The sequence below is a fragment of the Solea senegalensis genome, linkage group LG7 (genome assembly GCF_019176455.1).
Source record: "Solea senegalensis isolate Sse05_10M linkage group LG7, IFAPA_SoseM_1, whole genome shotgun sequence".
Taxonomy (NCBI): domain Eukaryota; kingdom Metazoa; phylum Chordata; class Actinopteri; order Pleuronectiformes; family Soleidae; genus Solea; species Solea senegalensis.
Genome location: NC_058027.1, coordinates 2,773,226 through 2,801,020, shown reverse-complemented (window position 1 = coordinate 2,801,020; position 27,795 = coordinate 2,773,226). Strand labels below are relative to the sequence as shown.

The following is a 27,795-nucleotide window of genomic DNA, read 5'->3' as shown; positions in this document are numbered from 1 at the left end:
CTTCTACCATTTTATCCTGTGCTAATCTCAGCTGATATAGGGAGATAAGCGGGGGTCACACCCTGGACAGATCACCAGTCCGCCACAGGAACACTCTCACAATCACACCTATGGTCAATCTAGAGCAGGGGTGTCAAACTCATTTTTGTTCATGGGCCACATACAGCACAATTTTATCTCAAGTGGGCCGGACCAGTAAAAATAGTAAAATAATAGCATAATAACCTATGAACAACAACAACTCCTTGCTTTTTTTCTCCTTTGTTTTACATTTAATGAAGGATATTTTTACAAAACATGACATTTCTTGAGAAATATAAGTGCAATTTCAACAATATCGTACCTAAATGTACTATTTACACATCATACTGGATCTAAAATGGCACAAACATTTAGTCACAGGTATCTGGAAGAGAAAAATATTGTATTTGACATCATGTTTAGATTGTAATCGTAGTGTGAAATTTTAACAAATTCATCCTGTGGGCCGGATTGGACCCTCTGGCGGGCCGGATCTGGCCCCCGGGCCGTATGTTTGACACCCCTGATCTAGAGTGTCCTAATCCCCATGTTTTTGGACTGTGGAGGAGGAATTAGGAGAACCCACGCACACACGGGGGAGAACATGCAGAAAGGCCCTCGTTCCAACCGGATCTCGAACCCAGTCTTCTTGCTAGGCAAGAGTGCTAACCACTACACCAACTGTGTGTCCAGCCGTCAAACACATCTCTTTAAATGAATTACAAGCTGTAACATAGCGAGTTGCTGCATTTCAATCCAAGATGTTCATTATTGACTGGAGGTAAAAATAAAAATAAAAATAAAAACTGGAGGTTTTGTGAATTATGTGAGCTGCAAAAGTTTGATCTGTGAAGTAAGTGAAGCAACTGTGGGAGGACTGAATGAAATAAAATGACCTTTTCATCCAACAGTGATCGTAAGCTGTGCCACTCGTTCAGCCCACTGAGGCTTTGCAGTTATCATCACAAATAGCACTTGAATGCATCGGCTCTAATCTGCTCTAATCTGGACAGGAAACGTCATCAGAGGATACGAGCTTTACTCTTCGAGTGACACAAACGCATGAACGCTGTCTGTTTTCGGGGGCAAAAATGTCAATAACCACTTGCCAGAAGGTGACGCTCATATCCTGCTCCGTGCTCTGCGTGTCTCTGTTCCTGCCCAGGATGTTTTTACCCAGAGGGAAAAAGGCGATGGAGCATCCTGAGGGTAAGTAAGGTGCTTTATATCAGATCATCATCCACCCAGCTACCTCCATCTTTGAGTGGAGCAGGCCTGAGCACCATCCTTAGTGTTACACACGTCATAACATTACACAACGGATGAGAATTCAACAAAACATGCTAAGATGTGTGTATTTAGGGAGTGTGAGTCAAATATTCTGTGGGATTATTCCAATATAAGCCAGTGAGAGTGACGCAGGGTTCACAGCGAGTTGAGCCAAGAAGAGCGGTTTGTTTGTTTGTGTTACAGGAACCAGAATTTGCTTTCATTGGCAAATTAATATTAATATTATCACAGAAGGAATTCGCTACGGCGTTTCTGTGTGGAACAAACGCAGGGAAACCAAAAGACGATTCAATGAAAAGCAGTTTTAACAGTATATTAAAGCCAATGGAATCAATTACGACACAGAATACGAATACACTGAGTAATTATATATAATTACAAGGAAATTGTATGTGTATACATATATGTGTGTATATATATATATATATTTGGGTTTGAATGTACACATGTATATTGACAACTCTTCTGTTTTTCACTTAAAATTCACTTAAATCTGTGGGTAAAATGATTCTATGGGTTTATTTTTTATTTGTCTACCCAATAGAAAAATGCTGAATTATTTCATTAAAATATTGTGGTGCAATGTAAACAATGAGATTGCTTTAGGACATGCATTTATTGTATGGATTTCTATACACAGACATTCTGTATGTGATTATAGTCCAGTAGTGTTACTTCATTTATGTCAATGCTGACTCACACAGATCTGTATATCAATCAATTGATTGATACATAATATAATAATGGTGATCATAATAATCCAAGTATCAAAGTCATTTCCGTCACCGTGAGAAAATAAACACCAATCAAAAGGAAGAAAACACAGATTCGGTCTAACTCTCTTTAAGTTGTGTTGAGAGACTGTTTCCTACCTCCACGTCCATGTGTCTATCCAGCTGCGTGTCTGTTGTTGCTTGACCATCTCGTTGGTGAAGTTAAATCCAACGTTTGTGCAGCAGATGAATGTTTGTTTGTTGTTTGTGTCCAAACCTCCTCATTCTCCCGTGGAAAAGTCTCTTTAAATGCTTTGATTTTTCCAACGACGAACAAACAAATGCGTCTTCTTCTTCTTCTTCACCTGTTCACTTACACGTCACTGCAGGTGTGTCTCACTTGACTGCCCACTGGTGGGCCGCGGTGGTATTGCAGGTCTTTGACAAAACAAAATCCCATTCGTACTGTCTCATTTTGTTTTATTCCCATTTTAATATCTGTAGTGAGTCACGTTCAAAATATTGTTAAATGACTTCATACTCATAGTATGTGTAAATCTAAGCATTTAATTTAATTTAATTTAATTTAATTTAATTTAATTTAATTTAATTTAATTTAATTTAATTTAATGTATTTAATTTAATTTAATTTAATTTAATTTAATTTAATTTAATTTAATTTAATTTAATTTAATTTAATTTGATTTGATTTAATTTAATTTAATTTAATTTAATCAGAATAAGAGTACTTCATGAATGCCCAAGGGGAAATTGCATGAGCTGCATTTGCTCGTTTAGAATTAAAATTACACCCAGAGCTGCAGTTTTCAGACACATCCTACAAATAACATGACATCATTCCTGTTTATGAAGATGAAACAGGCAGAATATTAACTGAAGTTTTATCTGAAATAATTAATGTACTTTACCACATTTAAGAGTAAATTAAAGGCTAAAAGTCACAACACTTGAGGGACAGTCTCCAGAATCCACTATTTAAGCAGAATGGTTTAAATGGTGATATTGTAGGACATTTAATTTAAGGATGCAAGCACTCACTGAACATCGTACACTTCTCCCACTTTTTGCTCGGCTGATTTCTGAAATGAAAAACCCTCCTGATTGAGATTGAGGTCAGTGTGAAGTGTTTACAGGGAATTTTATGCCCCAGTTGTTGATTGATTGGCTGTTTTTTCCTCTCTCTCTTCCAGTTGGACCTGGATTTTACCCGCCTGTGATGAATCAGCTGTCACTGCCGAAAGACTCCAAACAGTGGGGTGTGGAAGTGTTGCACTCCATGACGCACAGCGCAGAGGCCATGGCCAAAATGAAAGGAGTCGGCCGAGGAACAAAATACAACCTGATGGCTCAAGTCATTCCCATTTATGGTTTTGGCATCCTCCTTTACATCATCTATATAATCCACAAGGTGATTATTGTGACGTAAAATAAGATAAGCAACTATTTAGGCAACAAAACAAAGACGACTTTTCCATGTTTCATGTTCACAGCTGACGTGTAAGACGACGAAGACAACTAAATCAGGGATCTACAGCACAATAATCAAGACAAACACGCAGAATACATTCAGTAAGTACGATTTTGTGACGGCATGAACTTCAGCAGGATAATAGTGACAGGAAACCCATATTTCTTAATGATAAATGGTGTTTATTCAGTCTGACACTGTGATGGTACAAAGTAATCACAATACCTCCAACAATTACTCAAATAATCAGCTATTTTGATCATCTGATCATCTGATCATCTGATTCTGATTGTTTTAGCTTCTTAAATGTGAATATGTTCTGGTTTCTTTGCTCCATATAAACAAAGAAATCATTCAAACTGAATCATTTGTGGACAAAAACAAGATTTCCAGGTTTGATCAATATTTTTCTACACTTTCTGACATTTTATGGACCAAACGATTACTGGATTAATCGCGAGCTGCAGCTCTAAATGTATCCATCTCTAAATCCTGCAGTGACAGATTACGAGCTGGTCAGACTCCAGGAGAGACTCCTGCAGACGGAGACGAAGTTGGACAGGATCGCCTCGGCAAAGCGCTCTAAATCTGCAAGGTAATTCATTTATGCACGGTTCATTTTTGGAGAAAATGCTTTGTATCAGGCACAGGTGTCCAACTCAAGGCCTGCGGGCCACATCCGGCCCACGAGATAATATGTTTAATGTCATTCCAGCTTTTTTTCCCCCCACTGATTCACTGATTATTACCACACTTATCAAGTTACCTCGCCTCAAAAATAAATAAACAAACTACGGTGGACTTTTAGAACACAGAGCCGGAACCAGAGGGGGGGGTTACAAGGGGGCTCAGCTTTATGCATTCAGTAAATGACTGAGTACAGTCAATTATTGGCTAACATACATTTGAAAACACAAACCAATGCTCACCACCACTAGATCTATATATACATATATACATATATGTATATAAATATGTGTATATACATACATATACATACTGTTTGACATGTGTTTGAATGAATGTCACTTCCTGTTACCGTGTCTGTGCTGCTCTCTAGTGGCAAACGGAGGAAGAGTAAATCTTCCACCTCAAAGAAGGAGGAGAAATTACTCCGGCAACTCCGTCAGATCACACAGCTGATGCAGGAGGGGCGGCTGGAGGGGGCGTCGCCAGAGATGGAGGCCGAGGAGGTGTCGTACGGTGCAGACTGGGAAGGTGCACGTCTAAATCTGACCAAAAAAAGCCATTTTCGGCCACTCTATCTGTCATACTGTATTTCAGATAATGTCTGCTTTTGAACACCTACACAGGCTACCCAGAGGAGACCTACCCACAGTATGACGACCCCTATAACAGATGTGTGTTTGACATGGTCAGAGTGGAGGCAACCTGTAACCAACCCACTGCCGAGGCCCTGGCTGAGAGGATGGAGCAGGAGGAGGAGGAGGTGATGGCAAGAAAGCTCTCCATCGTGCGTGAGGAGGATGAAGAAGACGACGGGGAGGAAGAGGGAGAGGAGGATGTGGAAGAAGAGGAGGAGGATGAGGGTGAGAATGAAGAAGAAGCAGAGGAAAATATAGAGGAGGAGGATGAAGAGGAGGAGGAGGAGGAGGAGGCAGAGAAACGACTGTTGCTCAGCCCTCGTTTATCACGTCCTGCTGCAGAGAGAAAGCAGGAGAGACTCGGTTTGGAGGTGAGCAGAGAGCTGCAGTGTCACAGCGGAGGGAGGAAACAGATCAGCTTCAGTGACCACAAAGATGTGTTCCACTACCCTAAAGAGGGCGTGTATGAGGAGGAGGAGGAACAGGAGGAGGAAGAGGATGAGGAGGAGGAGGAGGAGGAGGAGGTGGAGGAATTAGAGAGGGAAGAAGCTGATGAAGAGGATCCAGTGATGGAAGCAGAGAGCCTGCAGTTCAGCAGCGATGGTTGCCCGGACCCAGAGGAAGAGGAAGAAGAGGAGGAAGAGGAGGAGGATAAAGAGGAGTACGTGTTAGTGTCTGCTCCTGTAGGTGGCAGTAAAGAGGTGGGAGTGAGTGGGCTGAGGATGAGGAACAGGAGAGAGACATGAGGACGTTTTACCTTTGTCTAAAATCCCTTTAATTTAGCCTGTAAGTCAGTGAACATCAAACATGTTGAGTTAATTGTAGGATTCAAACTCCTTACACGTCAGCAATATAGAAAATGATTATTTTATATTATATACAGTAGATATTTTAACAATAGCTCTGCAGCTGTACTGTGTTTTTGCTATTCTTTACATGTTTCTATACATACCTGTACATTCAATAGCAATATGGACTCACTGGCCATTTTATTAGGTACACCCGTACTTCTAAATGCAAATATCTAACTGGTCTGAGACGACAGTAACAGTAGCAGAACAACAGAAAATGGGCTGTGATTCCCAAACTGGGGAACTTGTACCCCCGGGGGTACACGGAGCGGGTGTAGGGGGTACTTTGTGTGATGAAATTTAAAATACACACGTTTTTTTACACACAAGTGTGCAGGAATAGTGGGTACATGGTTGGAGGTCATGGTTAGGTGTACCTAATAAAATGGCCAGTGAGTGTAAATGTGCTTGTATGTGTGAATTTGACTCTACGATAGTGAGCTTCACACCGTCTGTGGCCCAGTGAGAAGCTCCGTACACACTCAAAGCAATTTCCCTCTTCATTACGTCTGCATTTTTACGTCTTTATATAAATAAATATGACATTTAAAACACTTGAAAGAACTAAACACGTGTTGACTTAGAGAGTTTTTATTTTTTTTCCCATGGTCAAAGGATTGTGTCTATACCACCACAGTAAATTGTACACCATTAAATGTACATAACAACGAGAGCAATAGAAACAGAAAATGAAAGAAGGTTCTGGCTCCTGGACACATGTATGAAAAGCAGACTTTACAGCAAGAGTATTAACGTTTGTTTTGTTTTTTTTCCAAATAGAAATTTAAAATAGTTAATAATAGAACACAGCTGAGTACAAGAATAGCACATTTCTGATAAAGATTTCCTCGTAAACCACAGTAACAATAGCGGTATCAGAGATTGTTCTTTGCCTTCTTTCAGTAGTTTTGTTTGTTGTTGTTGTTGTTGTTGTTTTTTTAAATGGTCATAAAATACAAAATATCATAGTATATTTGTGAACGGGAATAATATATGAAGTAAAAATAGGAACAGCGATAAAACAAGTGATGGAGGAAACAGATGAGGAATGCAGAAATAATCAGAGATGAAATGTGTGTGTTCGCTGTGGCAGATTCACACTGTAAGTCAATCAGTGTGGAAGTCGTTGTTGTTGTTGTTTTCTGTGAATGATTCTTCGTCTCGGTAATGTCTGCGACCCCGTCGGCCTCAGTCCGCCTCCGCGGGTTAGGGTCCCCCCAGTCACCTTTGACCCTTTTTCATTCAAAGCAGCTACAAGAGAACACGTGTGCACTTCCTTTTCCTGCCACAGCGTAACACTGGAGTTAGTCTTCAAAGGCACAATAATGTATGTACAGCTGTGATTATCTCTCCCACGACAGGCTTCAAAGTAAAGTGCGCCGTCGTCCGATACATTCACTATAACATGACACTGGCACGATATCGTATATATACGGCACACAACACAGTGCGACCTCCGACCCCCCCGGTTTCATATCCAAAGTCCATGACTGACACTGTGTGTGTGTGTGTGTGTGTGTGTGTGCTTGCAGCTCGGCAGAGCCAATACTGACGGATGCTAAATAAACATGTAATAAATACATAAATAACAAAATAAATATCGCGTAACATGCATGTTATTATCTTTTTGTTGTTTTTTTACCACACAGGTAACTGTATAAGTGTTCATGCTTGTAGGAAGTGTGTTTTCTTTTCGCGTGGCAGGCTATATAAAATCCAGTCACCTTCAAAACTCACAGACGTGGAGCTGTTAGTTATAGTATTATACAGATAAAGAAAGGTTAAACTCCTCCCACTACTACATGAATGAACAGTGTCTGACTGTTAATGCCGTTACAGTACAAAAGGACGAGAGTTACCAAAACCAATGGATTAGAATTCTTGGAAGTGGATTTTCCTTTTTTTCTCTTTGTGCTTCTTTGCTTCCGCTGACCATTTTGAAGTCCCGCCCCCAAACACACACACACACACACACACACATACACACACACACACACACATACATGTAAAATTTGAGGCCCGTGAAGCATTTTGGGAAATGCAGTGCTTCCAAGGAGAAAGGGGGTTTGAAGATCTCTGGGATCTCGTCCCATCCCGGGGGAAACGGTAACAGCCCTTGTTTTGAGGACAGGCGAACGCGCGGTTCTCAATCTCAGGCTGGGGATCTATTCGCAGGCCAACTTGCTGTCGAAGCTCGAGAGGGCGATGGCAAAGGCTTGCAGGGCGCACATGGGGTAGTTATAGTCCATGGTGAAGACGTCTTCCGCCACACGACCGAACTGCATCACAATATAGTCGGCTGCACAAGAACGGGACACACATTTCATTAAGCGTCCTCATTTTTTTCCTTTTCTTTGTATTTGTCACCTGAATTATTAAATAAAAATAAGGGCCATTCTATTAGGGAATGTCTATAATCCATTAACAAAAGTAGCACATAGTTTTATATGTAAACTTGTAAAATATGTATTACTTATTTACTTATTTTAGTACTGCGTTACTGTAACTGAGTAGGTTTCTTGTGTCCTTTGTAAAGTAATCTCTGTGTAATTTCACGTTGGCCTGAATGATGAGGACAGGTGAACGAACGAAGGTCCATGAGTGAGAAATTGGAAGCATTTGTGACCTTTGACCCATGTTGACTGATTCATTATGTTTTATTTTAATTAAAAAAAATTCATGTGAGATTTGTGTCCCCATTTTTGTCCTCTTTGCACGACATGAAAGAAAACCTTGTTTAAAAAGTGACTTTTACTCTGACTAAACTTTTGAACAAGCTGCTTTTTTTACTTTAACTTGAGACCAGGACTTGAATAAAAACCAGTAATACCTAGTCACGGTCATTATCGTGGATGATTTGGAAATTCTTGACGGACGCCTGCGTGACTCTGCCGTGGAAGTTGAGGACGTAGGATTGCGTGTCGTCGTTCCACACGGGCGTCTTGTTGTGGAGTTCGATCACGCTCTCCGTGTTTTTGTTCTGCCACCTGTTGGTCGATCACCCTCATGGATCAAGTCGTCACGACGTCTGATCATATCTCTGCCAGGTACGCTCATTTTGCGAATCCTAAGACGTTGGTTTCCTGGAGAGCGTACGTCAAAGAATTCATGTCAGATTTAAAACACAGAGCATTTCGGCTGCTTTTTTTCCATTACTATGTTTCAACATACAGTATATACAGAGGTTATGAGAATATAGAGCGTCTTATAGCCTTTTTTCAGGCAATCTGATGAAACATTTCTTTCATTTTCACCAACTACACAAACACACCTGAGCAAAAACTACTCAAGATGTCACAAACGGAATTTGTGACATTTGGAAAATACGTCGCAGTTCAAAGTTCACTCGTTTTATGAGCAAAAAGAAAAGAAAAACGCTCTATTTTTGTTTATATTTTGTTTTATTTATATCACTACTAAAAATGTGATATAAAATGAATCAAAACTTTGACTCAACAACACATAAGAAGACGGAAAAAAAGCTGATGTCCATTGATTTCAATGCAATATCCCGACTTTATGTGATTATCCGAGTAAAAATCAGCTATTTTTGAAGGGAAATGCAGTGACGTTTTATATAAATATATATATATATATATATATATATATACAGCACATGATAAAAGTGATTTTATAAAGAAAGATGCAATATTTACACTGATGCAGTGAGATAATAATTGCTTCCCACTTAACAGGAAAGAACATAATATTTTATTTACATATTTATATATATATATATTAATTTTACTATTATTATTATTATTAGTAGTAGTATTATTAATTTGTGATGAGAAGGTTACTCACGTAGCAAATGGCGGCGAGTTCTTGGCGCAGATTGCTCGCTTCAAGACTGGTGGTGCTCTTCATGGGGTTCAGGCCGCTGTCATAGACGGTAAACTTGGTTCCCATCAGGTTAGACCTGCAAAGAAAGAGTAACACACTTTCATACGGCTTGTGACGTTGGATACAAAAGCCATACCATGTATTTACAATAATGTTGTTATCTTCTGACCCTGTGACCTTAAAAGTACAAGATTTATTGGCAGAAATCAATTAAACACCCCAAAAGTATGTTTGTACAGCTTATAATTGCTGTGTAAACTTGAATTGCTATAGTGTATAAATGTTTTTGTAGCGTTTGTGTGCTGTCATGTTTCTACAGTAGCCCCCAAGGGACAAATCAGTCAATTCAATACCTTTCTGGTATGTGCAGGCCACCGTAGTTCCCTGATGTGCTTGTTAAAAAGTAGGAGTTGTTGCACTCTGTCTTAAATGATTTGATTTTGAACACTGCCTCTGGTGGGGGAAACGCGGCACTGCACCACTGCAGTTCTGTGCAAATCATGCCGTAACAGCAGTGCTGTAAATCAATTCTCTGACACTATTATTACTCTTTTGCAAGAGGGCAGTTATTACATTTATTAATAATGGGGGAGTGTGGTCTCCTTATGCAACCCTCGTCGGCCGCGCCCCTTCGTGACCAGCCTCCCCGCGAGCGTCACACGAGAATCACTAGATGAAAGGTCACCGCTGATTTGAATTTAGATCTCCATCATTCAAGTGGGACCGTGATTGCACTGGGATGGTTTGAGCGGCCCATCGACCAGTGGTCAGGCGGACAGCGCTGAAGATTAAAGGCTGCGCAAGAGCCATATTTGATTAGACTCCACGGGAGTTTCCATGGAGCCACTAACACAGCCTTCAGGCTGTCACAGAGGATAACGTCTCCGCTCGCTTCCTACCAATCTGACTGTTCCATGTGCATGTAATGTATTTATGGAAAATGCTTTATAGAAAGATGTCACAGATGCTTTTTTAACATTTTAATTATACATTTTCATTTCTGGAGCTACAGAAGTACACGCCATTAGGCTCTTTAATATGTCAACATTCATATGGAGGTGCTATAAAAGCACTCCAGGGTGTTCAATATTCATAGATTAACAGTTAGATGCTGATTTGATTAGGATTCACTCCTCGTCAGCTCACTGTCACGCGTTCATTACGCAATCTGTTTTCATTCGCTCATGAAATCAACTCCGTACGGACTGGCCGGGTTTCAGAAGTCAGGTTTAATATCCATTATTCATGTTCACACACAAATGCATCAATGCTAAATTCAAGGCTTGAAAGACACAAAGCACAGGCTTCGGATTCAAACTGCAACGACAGTGCCAAAGTAAAATAAAGAATCGCGTAGATCGCTTGCAGCCACCAAGGACTTACCTCAGTTTACCAATGAAACTCTCGCCTCCTCTGGACAAATCAGTGGGATCAATGGATATGAGATAATTAGATGTCTTACTCTTTTTCCTCTTCCTGCCAGCTAACAAAAACACCTACGACGAGCAAGGCACAGAACAAATTAGTATTTGGACGCACGCAGGTTTATGTAAAGCTCAGCAGAAGGAAAACAAAGACATGTGAATATTTTCTTCGCACCGATTCACCACGTGCACACTCCCGTCTCACCTTCTTGCCGTCCTCCCTCTCCAGGTGAAGGTAGTAGGTGGGATACATGCCTCTGTCCATGCCCTTCTTGTCCCGGGTGATTCTGCACTTCACTCGGACCCCCTGCGGCGCGGGTCTCAGGGAAAACTCTTCAAGGTCGTCCACGTCGATGGACGGTTCGTTGACCGGCGGGGTGGGTGCTGAGGCCACCTCCTGTACGAGAGGAGCACGTGAGAAGAGCCCACATCACGTGAGGTGTTGGACCGATGAGACGGACGCATTGGACTCGACTTTCATTAGAACAGAGGAATGAGACTGAGGCTCAAATCGTCCACGGGGAGTGAGATATAGCACACACGCTCTAAAATAAGGACCGGGTGTCGTGACAGAGGAGGCAAGAAGAGCGGAATGAAAGATTCCATTTGAAAAGGAGCGTAGTATTCTGTATTCTGTAGTAAACTGTGCATGTTAGGTTCTGCAATTTAAAAGCACAGTATGTAACTGCAGTAGGCCACTAGGGGTCTAACGTGGAATGGTGGAGATTGTTGTCTTGTTGTCTCGTTTGTTTTGAAAGAGTAGATCATGATCCATAACTGGCAAATCCACACAAAAACATAAAAAAAAAAATCAAAAGCCAACACTAGCTAGTGGCTAGCTAGTAATACTGACTACTTCCTGCCTCGCTCTGATATTTCAGAGGTTATAGAAGTTATAGAAAAGATGCTAAAGTGTACAACGTCATAAAATGGTGACTGGAAATGTTTAGATTAATATCAATACAAAAAAATTCACAGACTTCGAGAATAAAGTACTAATTTACGAGAATAAAGTTATAAATTTACGAGAATAAAGTTGTAAATTTGCAAGAATAAAGTCTTAAATTTACAACATTTAAGTTGTAAATTTGCAAGAATAAAGTCTTAAATTTACAAGATTTAAGTCGCAAATTTGCAAGAATAAAGTCTTAAATTTACAAGATTAAAGTTGTAAATTTGCAAGAATAAAGTCTTAAATTTACAAGATTAAAGTCGTAAATTTACAAGAATAAAATTGTAAATTTACAAGAAAAAAGTTGTTAATTTACGAGAACAAAGTCTTAAATTTATGACTTTATTCTTGTAAATGAGAATAAAGTTGTAAATTTACAAGATTAAAGTCGTAAATTTATGAGAATAAAGTCTTAATTTATGAGAATAAAGTCGTAAATGTATGAGAATAAAGTCATAATATGGGAGGAGAGTTGTTAAAACGAGGGCCGTGGAGCATTTGGTGGACTTGTACTTTAGAATAGGTTTCACAAACAAGGACATACTTAATCTTTTGGCACATCAGCATCACATTGTCATAAGTATCAGGACTTTTAAAAGAAAACACAAAAAGAACCAGGCGGAATTGGAGGAACTAGCTGGTCGACCGTTACCGGGTTATCGGTGGATGCATCAGCGGGTCATTCAGAGGGTTTTGTGGTTTCTCAAGTAACAATCCGACTGATAATTAAGATTTTGGATCCAGAAGGAGTCGAGGTCCGGCGAGCAATACACCTGCAGAGGCCCCAACGCCTTATGCCATTATGGATTCATATGATAAACTAGGGAAACAGTTCCGGGTATTTTCCCCTCCACAAAAGCAGCAATTTCCTCCAAGTCTGCAATTCTCAGGTCAGAATATTACGACTTTGATCTCGTAAAAATTGTGTTTACTTTATTTTAAAAAGTGAAAATCACAGGAATATTACAGTGACATGTAAGTTGTGCTTGGGTAACAACGAGAGCGTTTCAACAGCTCCACAGAACTGGTGTCAGCGGAGGAGAAGGATTATTATTCTGCCAGCGCAGCAACAACAACCCCGCAACTTTTAACTCTACAAAACTGTCACTCTGTGGGAGATAAACCAGCTCGTAGGTGGTGGAGGAGACGGTAACACTGTCAACTGTGAAGTCTCCAACTTTTCCCAGTCATAAACAAAAGAATTTCTCTGAGGCGTAACAAGAGAGGAACCAGCGCCTGACTCAGAAACGTTCATCTGACACGGAGAGAGAACTGGAAAAAAGACATTTGACTACATTTCCACCACAGTGGAGTTGTGAAAAACTAGCGATGAGAGTTTTATGAGCGTGACAAGATCACGAGATACAGAGGGTTTCAGAAAAAGTTGGAGACCGTGTACGCTGTAGTTTCCTTCTTCTGGATCCAAAAGTGGAATTATCAATCTAATCGTTGAGAAGAGCACGCAGATGTAACCAGCAGTAGCCTTGAAGTCTAACACTATCAGCCATTACCAGAAAAGAGATAATTTCCTTGTTCTTCGAAACAAACTCAGTTTCTTGCACAATCTTTTCAAAGCTGATGCTAATGATAACGTGGTGCTGATGTGCAAAAAGATTAAGTATCTCCTTATTTGGAAATACCAAACCACAATGTAACTTCACAAAATGCTACGCGTTTCTCATCCTGTCGCAGGATACAGGTGATCGTCTTTACTTGATTAATAAAGTTTTTATTCTCGTAATGTTACGTCTTTATTCTCATAATGTTACGACTTTATTCTCATAATGTTACGACTTTATTCTTTATTCTCATAAATTAAGACTTTATTCTCATAATGTTGCGTCTTTATTCTCATAATGTTACAACTTTATTCTCATGTCGCAACTTTATTCTCGTAATGTTACAACTTTATTCTCATAATGTTACGACTTTATTCTCATGTCACGACTTTATTCTCATAATGTTACGACTTTATTCTCATAATGTTACGACTTTATACAACTTTGTTCTCATAATGTTACGACTTTATTCTCATAATGTTACGACTTTATTCTCATAGTATTAAGACTTAATTCTCATAATGTTACTTTTCTCGACTTTATTCTCATAATGTTCGACTTTATTCTCATAGTATTAAGACTTAATTCTCATAATGTTAACTTTATACTACTTTATTCTCATAATGTTACGACTTTATTCTCAATGTTACGACTTTATACAACTTTGTTCTCATAATGTTACGACTTTATTCTCATAATGTTACTTTATACAACTTTGTTCTCATAATGTTACGACTTTATTCTCATAATGTTACGACTTTATACGACTTAATTCTCATAATGTTACGACTTTATTCTCATAGTATTAAGACTTAATTCTCATAATGTTACGACTTTATACGACTTTTATTCTCATAATGTTCTGACTTTATTCTCATAATGTTACGACTTTATACAACTTTGTTCTCATAATGTTACGACTTTATTCTCATAATGTTACGACTTTATACAACTTTGTTCTCATAATTTACTTTATTCTCATAATGTTACGACTTTATCGACTTAATTCTCATAATGTTACGACTTTATTCTCATAATGTTGACTTTATTCTCATAGTATTAAGACTTAATTCTCATAATGTTACGACTTTATTCTCATAATGTTACGACTTTATACAATTTGTTCTCATATTACTTTATTCATAATGACTTACTTTATTCTCATAATGTTACGACTTTATTCTCATAATGACTTTATACGACTTTATTCTCATAATGTTACGACTTTATTCTCATAATGTTACGACTTTATTCTCATAATGACTTTATTCTCAATATTACGACTTTATACTTTATTCTCATAATAACTTTACGTACTTATTCTCATAATGTTACTTTATTCTTAATTCTCATAATGTAACGAATTTATTCTCATAGTATTAAGACTTAATTCTCATAATGTTACGACTTTATTCTCATAGTATTAAGACTTAATTCTCATAATGTTACGACTTTATTCTCATAAGGTTACGACTTTATTCTCGTAATGTTTAAGATTAAATTTTAAATTAAATTAATAAAAAAAAGTTTGGCCTTTTCCAACCTTTCTTTCCAACTCTTATGGAGGCAAATACAGAGTCTGTAAATGTTCCACTATCTGCATGCAGTGACACACAAAGCACAAAATATCCAACAAAAACAAATTAGAGTGGCAACTAAATGACAGATACCAAAAGCCCAACAATAATTTTAGGATTTGCGTCACATTATTAACACGTAACAGTCATTAAAACAGACATTAGGAGCAGAAATGATGAGACAAATGTGTCCTGTGAGCTTTTACCTTGCACGACTTCTTGCTGGTGGCAGAGCCCGGCCTCGTGTTGCTGTTGAGCTGCGAGGAACTGGAGCTGATCTCGTCTTCGTCGTCCTCTTCTTCGTCAAAATTCATACTGCTGGATATACCTTCACAGACAAATGTGTGTTTACGACGACAGCATGTCAGTGCCAGTTCTAACGTGAGTCACTGTGTTTCACAGCTGCGGCCCAGAATGCCGTGACGTCTGGTGATGTAGTGACACGGTACCTTTCTTGAGCATGGTGACGCGCAGGTCCTGTTTGCTGTGCGACTGGGTGCAGCTCATGACGGGCTCCCCCTCGCTGTCGTCCGCCGTGGAATGACCCACGGTCAGGATCTGGATCTGACCGTCATCCGACTGGGAGCCCAGGCCGTCGATCGCTGCGGGAAGCACGGTCACACAGTCACACTGCGTCAGAACGGAACTGTGAAGCTGTTCAGTGATTTATCATCTCATCTCAAGATGGATGGAAATAAAGGCAAAAAAAATAAATCAGGAATGTAGTCAAAATGCTTTTCTCATAGAAATAAACACAAGTCATACGATGAAAGTGAGGTTTGCATGTGCATGTAGGTGTTTCGCGTGTCGTGAGTCGGATATTTCATTTCAGTGGGAGGCTGCTTAAATTATTCAGTAACTTTGTACAATGTGAGTGCACGTGAAGCACGGCTCCTGCTCGTGTGCTGCAGGAAACAGAAACAGGCGAGAACAGAAGAGGAGACGGCCGCCATCAGTCATGTGACTCTGACACTGCTGCCCTGATTAATCTTCCAGTGGAATCTCATTAGCTCTTTTTTTCCCTCTCCTTTTCTGGGACAAAGTCATTCACGAAGATGAGCGAGTGTTTTATATACGTGCGTTACAAAGATGAATAAATATGTGGTTATGAGGCTTCAGAGGTTTTAATAGGACGAGGTTCAGAGTCTCTGTTTCTGGCGACTCTGTGTGTATTAGACGTTGGTAGTGATGCACACAGGGAATGTGTTGACTCTGTTGTGGGAAACCGAGTGTCCTCCTGTAATAAATCTGTAAAAATACACACACAACCAGTGTTTTGGGTTGTTTTTAAACGGAGGAAACAACGAGAGCTTTGCCTCTGAATCATTCATCGTTCATCATTCATCTCTGCTGATGCTGCGTCACTTGTTCTGACAGACACTCACGCTGTCATGTAACATTACAGACAAGTGTGTCGCCACAGCGGAGGCTTTCTATTATCTGCAGACAGCAGAAACTTCAGTTGCTGGATAATAATAATAATAATAATAATAATAATGATAGGAGGATTTTGCTTCTTCTCTCTCCAGTGACTTTAATCTCTGTCTGTGGTGTGTAGATATGAACACATAGAATACTGTAGAAACCAATTATTAATGCCAGTAAATTCTTACAATGTCAGAAAACGGAGAACATTTCTTTATTTTCTTTACTCAAACTGGTTAAATCAATAATCGAGTGCTTCATTGAGCCCGAATCTCCAGCCTTCCCTTGTTTTTTTATTTCCCTCTGCAATCTCCTCCTCTCTAATTCACCCCGTCATCTTTCCCGCAGCGCGCCTGTCCGCTCGTGTCACTTCTCTCGCGGTCCTCGCGTTCGCCCGACAGCCCCCCGTGTGTGTCATCACTGGCAGGACTGACCTTTGTGCTTCCCCCTCCTCTCCTTCTTGTCGCTGCCCGTCTGCGGAGTGGAGCTGGCCGACGCTTTGCCCTTCTTGGCCGAGCGAGGCGGCTGCGCGTCCGCCGTCACCTTCACCTCCTCCTGTTCGGCTTCTTGCACTTCACGGGGTGAAAGGAAGGCAGGGGAAGAGAAAAAGGGGTTGAGATGCATTAAATCTACATTTGAGGGTGAGACTGCAGCTGTTTACTCGTTTGCAGACTACAGCTGCTGTAGAAACAGGGCGGAGCAAGATGGCGAGGCCAGTGCCTGAACATTAAATATTAAAGGCTAAGAAAACCAAACAATATTTTATATTTAAGTGTTGATACGTGATACAAATACATAATTATTAGGAATTGAACGCATTTATGCCAATAAACACTGCTTAACCTTTAGTGCTCGCAGGTGCAGCCATGGTAATTTGCGGTGGGAATAATACTCCACTCCTTATATGGACATCCTGGGGGGCGGGAGTGTTAAAAGGTCACTTATTCAGGCTTTAAAAAATGTGTCCTCTTGTGTGAAGTTATGATAAGATTTTATAACGATATAAAGTAGCAATAATTATGCAGAAGTCACAAAATAGACCATTTTTTCTATTCTTTTTGTTCATAAAAACGAGCCAAGTGAACTTTAAACTTCCAAATTTCCATTTTTTGCATCAGAGGTGTCAAACTGGCGGCCCGTGGGCCACATTCAGCCCCCCAATCAATTACATGCTTTTGCATCATAAATGTGCTTCTATTGTAAAGTATAATCATCATGAAATATCATCATGAATATCTTAATTGCGATATCATGGTGGAATATTGTGTTTTCATTTGGACCAGACTTGATGCTCAGTGGCCCATTTGAGTTTGACACTCCTGGAAAAAGGGATATAAGAAACTCTATATTGCACATTCTATTCTTACACCCTCTGTGTAAACTGTACGTTTAAACATAATAATGGAAAAAAGCAGCTGCGATGCTCCATATTCTAAGGGTTACTGTTAAACACGACACACTTATGTGATAAATGTCCCAAAAAGGAAATGATTGCACAGACTTTTTTTTTTGTTGCAACTCCAGGCATGAAGGGAAATGGGAACTGCTGATTAAAATCAATTAAACTGATAAAAGAGCTCATCAGTCACATTCAGTAGATGGTAGAGTATGATGTATTTATCTGCATAACCCACATTTAAAAAAAGAAAAAGCAATAATAGCCTCGCATATTTCCTTATTATTCAGCTTGTAAGATGTAATAATGATGTGTGGGGGTAATTATGCGTCATGTAACAGTGAGTTGTAGGCAGTTAGGCACTCACCGTGGTAGATGGTGCTGCTGTTGCTGCTCAGGTACGACTCCACCAGCGGCGCCTGCTCCTCGCTCTGCTTGGTGCGGCGAGCGCGGGATCGGCCGTCCACGGTCGACTGCACCATCAGGGGCTCCTGACGCTTCTTCTTCTGCTTCTGTTCCAGGAGCGCTCGCTGGAAGAAGTTACAGCGTCTTATTATGCGTTATTGTTATTAAGGGTTAAATCATTAATGTCTCGCTGGTTATGGTTGGAAATCACGTTTCAAATACTACATAATTAAAGAGATATCATGCACAATAAAATCTTTACATTATTTCCCTCGCAATGCAACTAACTCATTATTTTGATAATCAATTAATCTGATTATTTTCTCAATTCATCGTTTCATCACCTAGAAAGGATGATGTTTTGTCATTATTCCGTTTTAATGATTTCTTTGTTATATAAAGCAACCAAACCAGAGGATATTCACATTTAAAGGAGCTGAAAACTTGTTTTAAATCCTTAAAAACACTCAAACCGATTCATCGATTAATGAAAATAGTCGACGACTCATTTAGTTTGGGGTTTTGAAACAGTGCCGATATCTGAGGACGATAACGTCGGCGCGATATAAACCGCTCTGTGGCTTTTCATTTGGACAACCTGTCCTAACGACGCGAGTCTTCCAACGAGAGAGAGAGCTAATCAAATATTGATTGTTTCTATTAGTGGACACGAGACATGTCCTCAGAGGCCAACGTCTTTGCCGAGACAGTGACGGCGACAACGCGGGGCTCAATCAGCCAGCGCATGGATTTAAACATTAAGACTCCGCACCCGAGGGGAAACGACGCGTCACGTGAGCCGTGTGCATTATAAAGATTAGAATGAACATGTTTCACGTTGTAATTTACTTTCTGACGACGCGACGAATAACAAACCTCATCCTGTAAAACCATTAATCAATAAACGCTTCTTTTATTTCTGCATGTCTAACGCTGAGTTAATTGAGATTAAGTGAGTTACTAGGCGATTAATGGCATTTTCACTGACTTTATTCTAATTAATAAAGCTTTGATTATTATTATAATAATAATAATAATAATAATGGGGTTTTTTAACCATGTTTTACCCTATAGATTTAATTAACCCTTTAACACTGAGCGTATCAGAGACAAAAACTCAAACAAATGTTACTTTAAATATGTTTTATACTGTTGAAATTTCAAATTTAACACACTAAATCTGGTTGTTCGTGTACAACTGCAGTGTTTTTTCCACATAAACTTTTATTTTTCTTCATTTTAAACTGTTAATACACTATTTTAAGATGCAGTAAACTGTAACTGAGTGCCAGGATATTGAACGTTAATCTGGACAAATGAGCACTTACAGGATCATTTTATGGTTAAAATAAGCAAAAAGAAGAGCATTAAAACATGATCTCATCACAACAGAAGTCCTCGTCGTCCATTTGTGGTCTCGTGGTGCGGTGAGCGTTTACTGCACGTCGTGACGAAACTGCCTTAATTGGTATTTCCTGGACATTTTCTTATTTTCAGAAACAGCAGGACGAAGACCGACGTACCTGTCCTGTCTGTCCTGTCTGTACGTACCTGTCTGTCCAGTTTCTGCTGCCGGAGGTTGGTGCCCTCGTCATCTAAAGTGCTGCAAAACAAAAAATGTTATATGCTGACAGCTTGTTGATGATGATTATGACATGAAAGGACATTTGGTTCATTCATTTCCCTCTGAAATGTTGCACGAGGTTACAGTGCTTTTCAAATCTGAGATACTAAAGTAATAATTGCAGTTCTTTATATTACGAGATGCTTTTATTCACACTGGTCTGTCGCACTTGTCTCAGCGACTCAGTTACTTTCGATCCACGTCGCTAAAGTAAAAATGCATTGATTAAAAATGCTTCATTCCAAAGCGAACAGCACTCAGCGAACAGTGTCACATTTTCTGGATAACTCAAGTTCATTAAAAGGCAAAGAAACATCATTTCATTTCATTATTATGGAGCACATGGACTCAGAGACTCCTCGCACAATAAAACACTTCTCCATTTCCACAAAAACCTATCCGGCTGTAGGATTCATCATAGTTTTCCCAAGCCGTGTGGATTATGGATTAACGTTCGAAAGGCCATCGTATGATAATTTGCATTTAAAAACAGCTTCAGGAAGCGTCACGGTTACCATAACAACAGCTACGGTTTTCCATCACTGTCACACTTGAGTCAAAGTCTAAGGGAAGGCATGAGCAGCAGCATGCTGGATGTCACAATAAAAGCACAGACAGAGAGTCTCAGACGCTGCAAAGACGATTCATCCCTTTGAGGTGAATGATAGACTTTGGCCTCTATCAATAACACCCACCACTTCATCACTTGGAGACTTGTTCGTCCCTCATGTGGAGGATTAAGCGGTAGAGAATGGACGGATGTAGGACGTCCTTTCATTACTAAAGGGAAAATATTAAAGGGGCGCACAGAAAGGCATCAAACCCTTCCTGTAATAACTTCAGGATTTTGAGTCCTGGCTCCGCTCTGCTTCTCTGACACACACCGACATTCATCTGACCTTGTGGTTGTGCGCCGTCACAAGGAATGGGTCAAAAACTGGCGACAAAAACACGAAGCTTATGCAAATTCTTTAATGGAGGACGTGATCACCACTCAGCAGATAAAGCAGCATCAACGGAGCGCTCCTCCTGGATTAAGTGCTCTCCCCGACATGATCCTGTTAGTGTCGACAGATGCTACATTTCTAAAAAAAAAAACAAAAAAACAACCTCTTCAGGAAATTCAATATCTGGCGTAAAGGAAATGAGGAGGATTCGGGCGCGATAATAGCGCCATGTTGTCCCGGCAGCTGCAGCGCGCGGAGAGTTCAAACGCAACAGGGTTTACGGCTTCCTCCGCAGAGAACGCCACCACGACTGAGCCGCACGTTATTTGATTTTGTGCACTGCCCTGCACCCAGGCGTCGAGTCCGTGGCCAAAGCAAACGACTGGAGGTCAGCGTCGCACGAGCAATGATGGCGAGAGATGAATGTCTGCGTGATTCAGTTTCACCACATGATTCTCTCTCTGTCTCTGCGGCGCAGAATAAAAGCCTCTTACAGCACAAACACTCACATCAATGACTCTGTGTGTGTGTGTGTGTGTGTGGTGTGACGCTCGTCTGTCGTGTTGCTTTAGTCGTGCAGTGGTGAAATAACTTCAACAATGCATAATATTATTATTATAATAAGAAGAAGAAGAACAAATGAAGCATCAATGCACTCCAAGGATAACAATTGTGGTCTTTTTTTAATCCTGAATGTATAAATTCTATGAATTTCATCCATTTCTGTCCTCAACTCTTTGACTTGTGCAGCAATGATGATTATTAATATAATAAACTAGATTGTAAAACTTCATTTCATGCAGAGAACGACTAAATACGGCAATATAATAAAAACTAGTACAACAATGCAGGAAACCATTGTCCACATTAAACTAGTGCAGAAATACCGACGTTATTCAAAACAAAAGAAAGAAAAACACGTTTTTAAAGACTTTTCAAAGCGACATCGTGGATTTTCTGTGCTGCTGTGGATTGTGTTTGCTCTGCTCTCTCAGAATCTGTATACGCTGCATTTACTAAAAGGAGAATAGATTCATATATCGTAAAGAAAAAGACATTTATGTGTGTTTATCCAGCGCTTGTGACTGGCCGCTCCGTGTCGTCACCAGCAGAGCTTTTACGAGCCCTGGCTCCTCATTAGAGGGCAATGAGTAGTTTCCTCCTGAAGAGCTGGCAACAATGAGTAAGAGGAGCAGAGATGGAGGCGCGGGGGAGCAGCGTCTGCTGATTTCACTGATCAAATAAAGGGTTTTTCCAGCAACAATAATTGATGTTTTGGAAAAACAAAACTCGTCAGTTTTTGTTCCTTCACAGTAATTGTTTTTCCCATGTTCAGTTTCCTAAGTAATCTTTTCTATCATGTCTCTGTCTAAACAACACGTGAAAATCTAATATTAGTGCAGAAAATATTTGAAATAATTGCAGGTCTGATTGCTCCAATATACCGACCAGTCACGTAGAGTTCTTTTGTCTGTTAGTTTGTTTAACAGCAATAATTCTCATTACAGTAGAGCTGCAGCGAACTCATATTTTGCAGAAAATGCAGACAAATTTTGATCCGTTTTGTCCACAAAAAGAAAAAATCGTTCAATTTTAGTCATTTCTTTGTGATACGGAGCAAAGAAACCAGAAAATATTCACATTCAAGAAGCTAAAACGATCAGAAATCTCGTTTTAATAATGAAAAAAACCCTGAAACGGATGAAAATAGATGACGATTCATTTCGTAATCTATTGTTTTTTAGCTCTACATTTCAGTTCCCATTATAAATAAAACAGGTGGTTTTGAAACATTTTTAGGACACAATGGTGACGAAGGTCAAGTGCAGCGACGGTGAAATCAGTCAATGAATATGAAGTGTTTCTGCACTACAGCCCACACACACAATGTGCAATAAAAAACAAACACACACAAACAAATCACTCCACGTCTGCAATCAGAGTAATGAAGTGCATGAACAGGCATCAGACGGGAAGATAATGAAACAGTTTTCAGCGGAGGTCAAACCCCCTCGATGATACCGAGACACGCCGGTCGTGTTTGGATCCTGCCAAACACCGGAGATGCGGTTCATAGTCACAGCGCTTTGTTTTCCCTTTAAAGTCCAAAGCCGATACACCGACAGCTCAGATTCAACGATGACAGATTAACTGAACCCTGACAAGTTCATTTAGGACACTTTTGAGAAATTAGAGCCAATCGCGGAGCACTCACAGAAACTCCACGGTCAGGTTTGAAAGCTTCAGGGTCCAGTGTGGCATAAATGGAATATACTATCATAAGTAAGTTGTACTGTACATGTATATAATTGCTTTAAAGTACAAATGATTTGGTTTTTCATTTTCATAGCTGCACGAGAACCCTTTCATTTGTACTTTAGGGCCTTTACCCCTAAAGGAATGTGCCGGGGTCGACTGTAAAGCGCCGTCATGGCAACTAAAGTGATTAAATCCACTATAACAGCAAATGGAAGTGTCGTTAGACTTATTAAAAGGTGATGGCTCAGCTCTTTAGCTCAGCTCTGTATGTGGAAAACTGCAGCAGAGTGAGGCAGCGTTCATGTAGCAGGAAACAGTTCCTCCATTAATCGGTTACCGAATTCGTCGTCAACTATTTTGAGCGTTTTAATGGAATTAAAGCAAGTTATATGTGGATATGTTCTGGTTACTTTGAGCTGAATCATTTTTGTTTTTTGGATAAGATCAACTGATCCACATTTGTCTGACATTTTCTGGACCAAATTACTATATATTATATATATTATAATCGCTGGTTGCAGCCCTAGTTAGCTTTAGAACCAGGTTTAGGGGAAAAAATTATACTTTAGTGTCAAATACTGAAGGGATTTGTCATTATAGTGAACATTAAAACCTAATTATTGGTTTTAAAAACCTTCTGCACAGTCAGGTCAGACACAGGTTTACAACAACAAGAGGAAACCTTTAAATAAATGTGACGAGCCCTCTTCACACATTTTAAATAGTCACATATGCATCACTGGGTTTCATAGGTGTGACTGTCACTTGCAGAGGAGCATTCAACACACTCTGAGGAGAGCGGTGAGAACGTGACACACTGACCTTGACCTTGCCAGAGAGAATTTATGAAATTAAATTATTCTTATTATTTCTTATCCGTTCTCTTCCGGGGAAAAGAGACACAAGCTGTACGTTTCTCTACTTCCACTTTCCCCAGAAGTTTAAAATGAATTCCATACTGCTGCTGCCGCCGTCCACCTGAACTGTGTGAACTGTCACCGTAACTTATAGCAACCGCGAGCCAATGGCATCAAAGTGAGCCGGGAAACCATGGCAGTGGCGTAAGAGCAGCGACACCAGAGCAGATATAGGTCTGACAACAAGAGGCCACAAGTGACACAATTACGGCCGCGATGGGATGCAATAAAACTCATTTGGCTCCTATAGCCTGACGCGCGCAGTAAAACACAACCGAGGCAGGAACTTCACAGACAGGTAAATGCGAGTGTTGGACATTTATGACATCACACTTCATTTTCTTTAACCACAGACGACGATGGGATCATCACGGGAGAGAGAGGAAAGATCAGAGGGAGCAACAGACTTCCTCACAAGTTTACGCAGCTGGAATTCTAAGATTGATTCACGTGTAAATGAATCAGTTCCTGTGGAGCCTCGGCGTGACACGTAGCCTTGGTTTTTTTTGTTGTTTTTTTTAAATGAACATAAACAGGAAAAGAAATTCCACATTGTTTGCTTGTATTGTGACAATTCAGTGTCATCAGTCACACACACACACAGGTACAGTACATGTGGTACAGTACCTGTAGGGGATCCAGTCTGAGGAGTGCTTGGAGCTCATCCTGTTGTCAGTCACTGCTGCCTAACTGCGAGGGCTAATGGCAACAGCACCAGTGCAAGTGGCTACAGGGTGTGAGGACGGCGATCACAGCCAGAGAGCCCACATCGTGTGTTCATCCTCTGCACACAGAGCCTTTATCCCTCTGCCTGTGCGTCCTCCGACCGTGGAGCTGCAGACGACCTAACAATCCAAACGCACAGTCCGGCGTCTCCGCCGTGCACACTGAGCACAGGAAACGGTCGTCTTCTTCTCCTCCATGTGTACGCCGCCTTCCAGTCAATGCTTCTCCTCCTCCTCCTCCCACTGCCTGTGCTCCTGCTCCTGCTCTGCACTGACTGGGTATCTAAATCTCCCTCAGGTTTCTTGCCCTTTAAATCCCACCCCCCCCTCCCCACCCTTTCCTTTCCTTTCCTTTCCTTCTTCTCTGCCCAAATCTCACTCTCACTCTCTCCCTTTCTCTCCTCCTTAGCCCAATCTATCTCTCATTATCTCTCGTGCAGCATCACCTTCCGTGGCACTGGGTGCAGAAAAGGGAAAAAGGTGATAGAGAATCGTTTGTCTCTCCCCTTTGATTTTGCTGCTATGCTATTTCTGTTCATTGCCACCCCAGACACTCTCTCTCTCTCTCTCACTTTCTGTCAGTGTTGCATTAGGAATTTAAAGCAGGGCATCACATGTGTGTTTTCCCAACCATAATTTGTTTATTCTAAGAGTAGCATTCATTAGCATATGACTGTGCGCACTCGCCTTTAATTCAAGCCTCTCCACAGCCAGACAAAGGCAGCCTGTGATCGTGCCACAGCTCCGAACCTCCCCTCGCACACATCTGCTTCCGCCCTCCCTCACTGTCAGCGCACAGACACACATCACTCAGTGTGTGCGTCCCGTCCCCCCCCGTCCCCCCACCACCCCGTCCCCCGACTTATTCAGGAGTCCATCTTTGGACAGTGAAACCAAGAGGCTTCGCTGTCAAAGTGCTGACAAGCAGTCGATTCACGTCAACTCCGCGGCCGCACACCAGCATTCCGTGTAAAAGTCTTTTTTTTTCTGCGGGATAAAATCACCTGAAACTCTCCTGTAAGTCGCTTTGGTGAAGAATGGAACGAGAACAAAATGCGTCTCTTGTCGGGCATGAAAGCACATTTCCATCATCCTCGCAACAACAGCCGCGGGCCAAACCGTGCATGTGCTTTTTTATTTCATCATCCAAGCGTTGCACGGCGCTCCTGAGTTCTAATCACATGGATTTGGGGCGATCGGTGCAACATCGGTGCATTCTGAGACACACGAGTCGAGAGCGGACGCGCTCGTAGCATTCATTTCGTCCTCAAAAGGTCAGAGATCATGTCGTTTTTTTAAACACTCGGCATTCAGGCACCTTCAAATAATAAAAACAAGCTTCTCTGGGTTTAGTGGTGAACGGCCAAAGCAAACCAAGTAGAAAATGAAAGGTTAGTAAAAGGCAACGGAGAAAAACATTTCTTTTAAAGCGACATTCAGCAGAGAGTCTTATTTCATATATATCATTTTCCATTACATAATCCATCACAATCTGCATGTCTTTGGATTGTGGGAGGAAACCGCAGAACCCAGAGAGAACCCGCGCATGAAGAAAGGCCCAGAATAAACCCAGGTATAATCTGGCCTAAACCAGAGTATTTATAATCTATATGTTAGCCAAAAATGAAAACAAAAATGTGTGAACTACTGACAACTGTGGTATTAATCTCTGATCTCTGAGGCAATAAATTGTGGTCTTATTTCAAGATTTAAGTCAATCAAAACCTCTTTACACAAGATAATCTGGCCTAAAGGCGTATAGTCTGGCCTAAAATCATTTATAATCTGGGTTTAAAGCGGCCTATAGGCCATAATATACCCGCTGCATAGGCTGCTTTAAATCCGTGTTTATTCTGGACTTCAACTTATTAACTGAAGAGACACCTGGAGAACATTCACCCGAGTTTCTCAACATGAAACTTCATTTTTACTCTTAAAAATGTTATTTGCGCAGCACATTTGTGAAAGAAAAGTGAAACCTTTGTTCTAATATTGATCTTTCGCTCAATAAATGTTATCCTTGACACACGTTACAATTTTGTGAGCGTACACCAACCATGTGGCTCTATGTATCATTTAAATGTCTTATTTCACGGTATAATATTCCGTATTCTGAATAAAATGTAATAAAATGTTAGAAAGCACTTGCAGGCTCGTGCTTGAACATTCAATGAGGTTACGCACTAACAATAATGATATGAATAGCTTTTTCTGGAGAAATAAAACAGCAAAAAACGCAGGGAATATCACAATTCACATTAAGAAGCATATTACAAAGCTGTGTACGGCAGTTTGTGTTGTGCTGAAGTCGGCATGTGGCTGTAAGTCAGTGTCCCTCCTACACACCTCAGCTGCTGCTGCAGAAAACAGTTATTGCACAAGAGAAATCACGGTCTTCCCCCCCGTCAAGACTACAAAGGAGAAAAGCGCACTTTATGTAACGCAACCCAGGAGAGCCGTGTGCTGTCTTTCTTTCGTTTTTTTTAATTTCGTGCAATGATCAAGATGATTGTAAGAAAGAAAAACAATTCTAATTTGGACTGAAGCCACAGAGTCAGCAAGCATCAGCTCTGCATCGCTCGGCGCCGGTGATACACTGCAGAGCTTTAACACAGACTAAACATTGTCAATAAAGCGGCTGATGAAAGTGAATATAAATGGAACACGGACTCCGCCGAGGAACAGGTGTAAGAGCAGCTCCCGTTCTAAATATTTGATGCTGGAGGAAAAGACTTTGAAGTTTGGGTTTTTAGTCAGTTGAGAGTGAGAAAGTGAGACGCAGGTAGACGTTTCATTTAGGGATGCACGATGCATACTGCTCCTGCAGATAACTTCATCCTATACGTGTTGGTCGGCACAAGAAATGAAAACTTAAATAACTTAAGTGCATGTTAAAGACTGTGGTTGCTACTTCTGCAGATGCAGACGATCATTTTCTCTGAATCAGAGTGAAACAAAGTGCATTCCATTAGTAGTCGCAACTCTGAGTTCCGAATTTCCACGGTCATGAGGGCGTTCCTTTAATGGGAACGCCCACTAAACTCGGATTTCCT

The 27,795-nt window shown here is 40.6% G+C and overlaps 3 protein-coding genes across 9 annotated transcripts in view; 1 reads left to right on the top strand and 2 right to left on the bottom strand.

Annotated features, from left to right (window-relative positions):
• Positions 1 to 2,381, bottom strand: part of LOC122772362 — a 162,237-nt gene extending 159,856 nt beyond the window's left edge. For all 7 annotated transcript variants that reach the window (XR_006360767.1, XR_006360769.1, XM_044030358.1 and 4 more), the window contains exon 1: positions 2,184 to 2,381. Coding sequence is in view for 5 of the 7 variants with exons in the window: in XM_044030358.1 (XP_043886293.1) it covers positions 2,184 to 2,233 (50 nt within the window). In the remaining 2 variants the exon portion in view is untranslated. The remainder of the gene's footprint in view (positions 1 to 2,183) is intronic.
• On the top strand, positions 1,020 to 7,287 carry ric3a (RIC3 acetylcholine receptor chaperone a). The gene is made up of 6 exons (XM_044030354.1): positions 1,020 to 1,230; positions 3,236 to 3,453; positions 3,536 to 3,614; positions 4,012 to 4,108; positions 4,574 to 4,731; positions 4,827 to 7,287. Exons 1-6 carry the CDS (start codon positions 1,113 to 1,115, stop codon positions 5,582 to 5,584), a joined length of 1,428 nt encoding a protein of 475 aa, XP_043886289.1. The 5' UTR covers positions 1,020 to 1,112; the 3' UTR covers positions 5,585 to 7,287.
• On the bottom strand, positions 6,265 to 24,984 carry tub (TUB bipartite transcription factor). Its single transcript, XM_044030349.1, is given in 13 exon segments — positions 6,265 to 7,988; positions 8,528 to 8,680; positions 8,683 to 8,751; positions 8,754 to 8,772; positions 9,494 to 9,608; positions 10,916 to 11,028; positions 11,162 to 11,353; positions 15,251 to 15,372; positions 15,494 to 15,646; positions 16,904 to 17,041; positions 18,233 to 18,395; positions 19,822 to 19,873; positions 24,645 to 24,984. Coding segments are annotated over 13 exon segments (1,461 nt in total). The 5' UTR covers positions 24,683 to 24,984; the 3' UTR covers positions 6,265 to 7,854.
• Positions 24,985 to 27,795: the final 2,811 nt, after the last annotated feature.

Excerpts from the sequence above, each read along its gene's own strand:
- ric3a (XM_044030354.1), top strand. The coding sequence starts at position 1,113 with ATGTCAATAACCACTTGCCAGAAGGTGACGCTCATATCCTGCTCCGTG. Across the intron at positions 1,231-3,235 it reads GGCGATGGAGCATCCTGAGG|TTGGACCTGGATTTTACCCG; the intron begins GTAAGTAAGGTG and ends TCTCTCTTCCAG. Across the intron at positions 3,615-4,011 it reads AAACACGCAGAATACATTCA|TGACAGATTACGAGCTGGTC; the intron begins GTAAGTACGATT and ends TAAATCCTGCAG.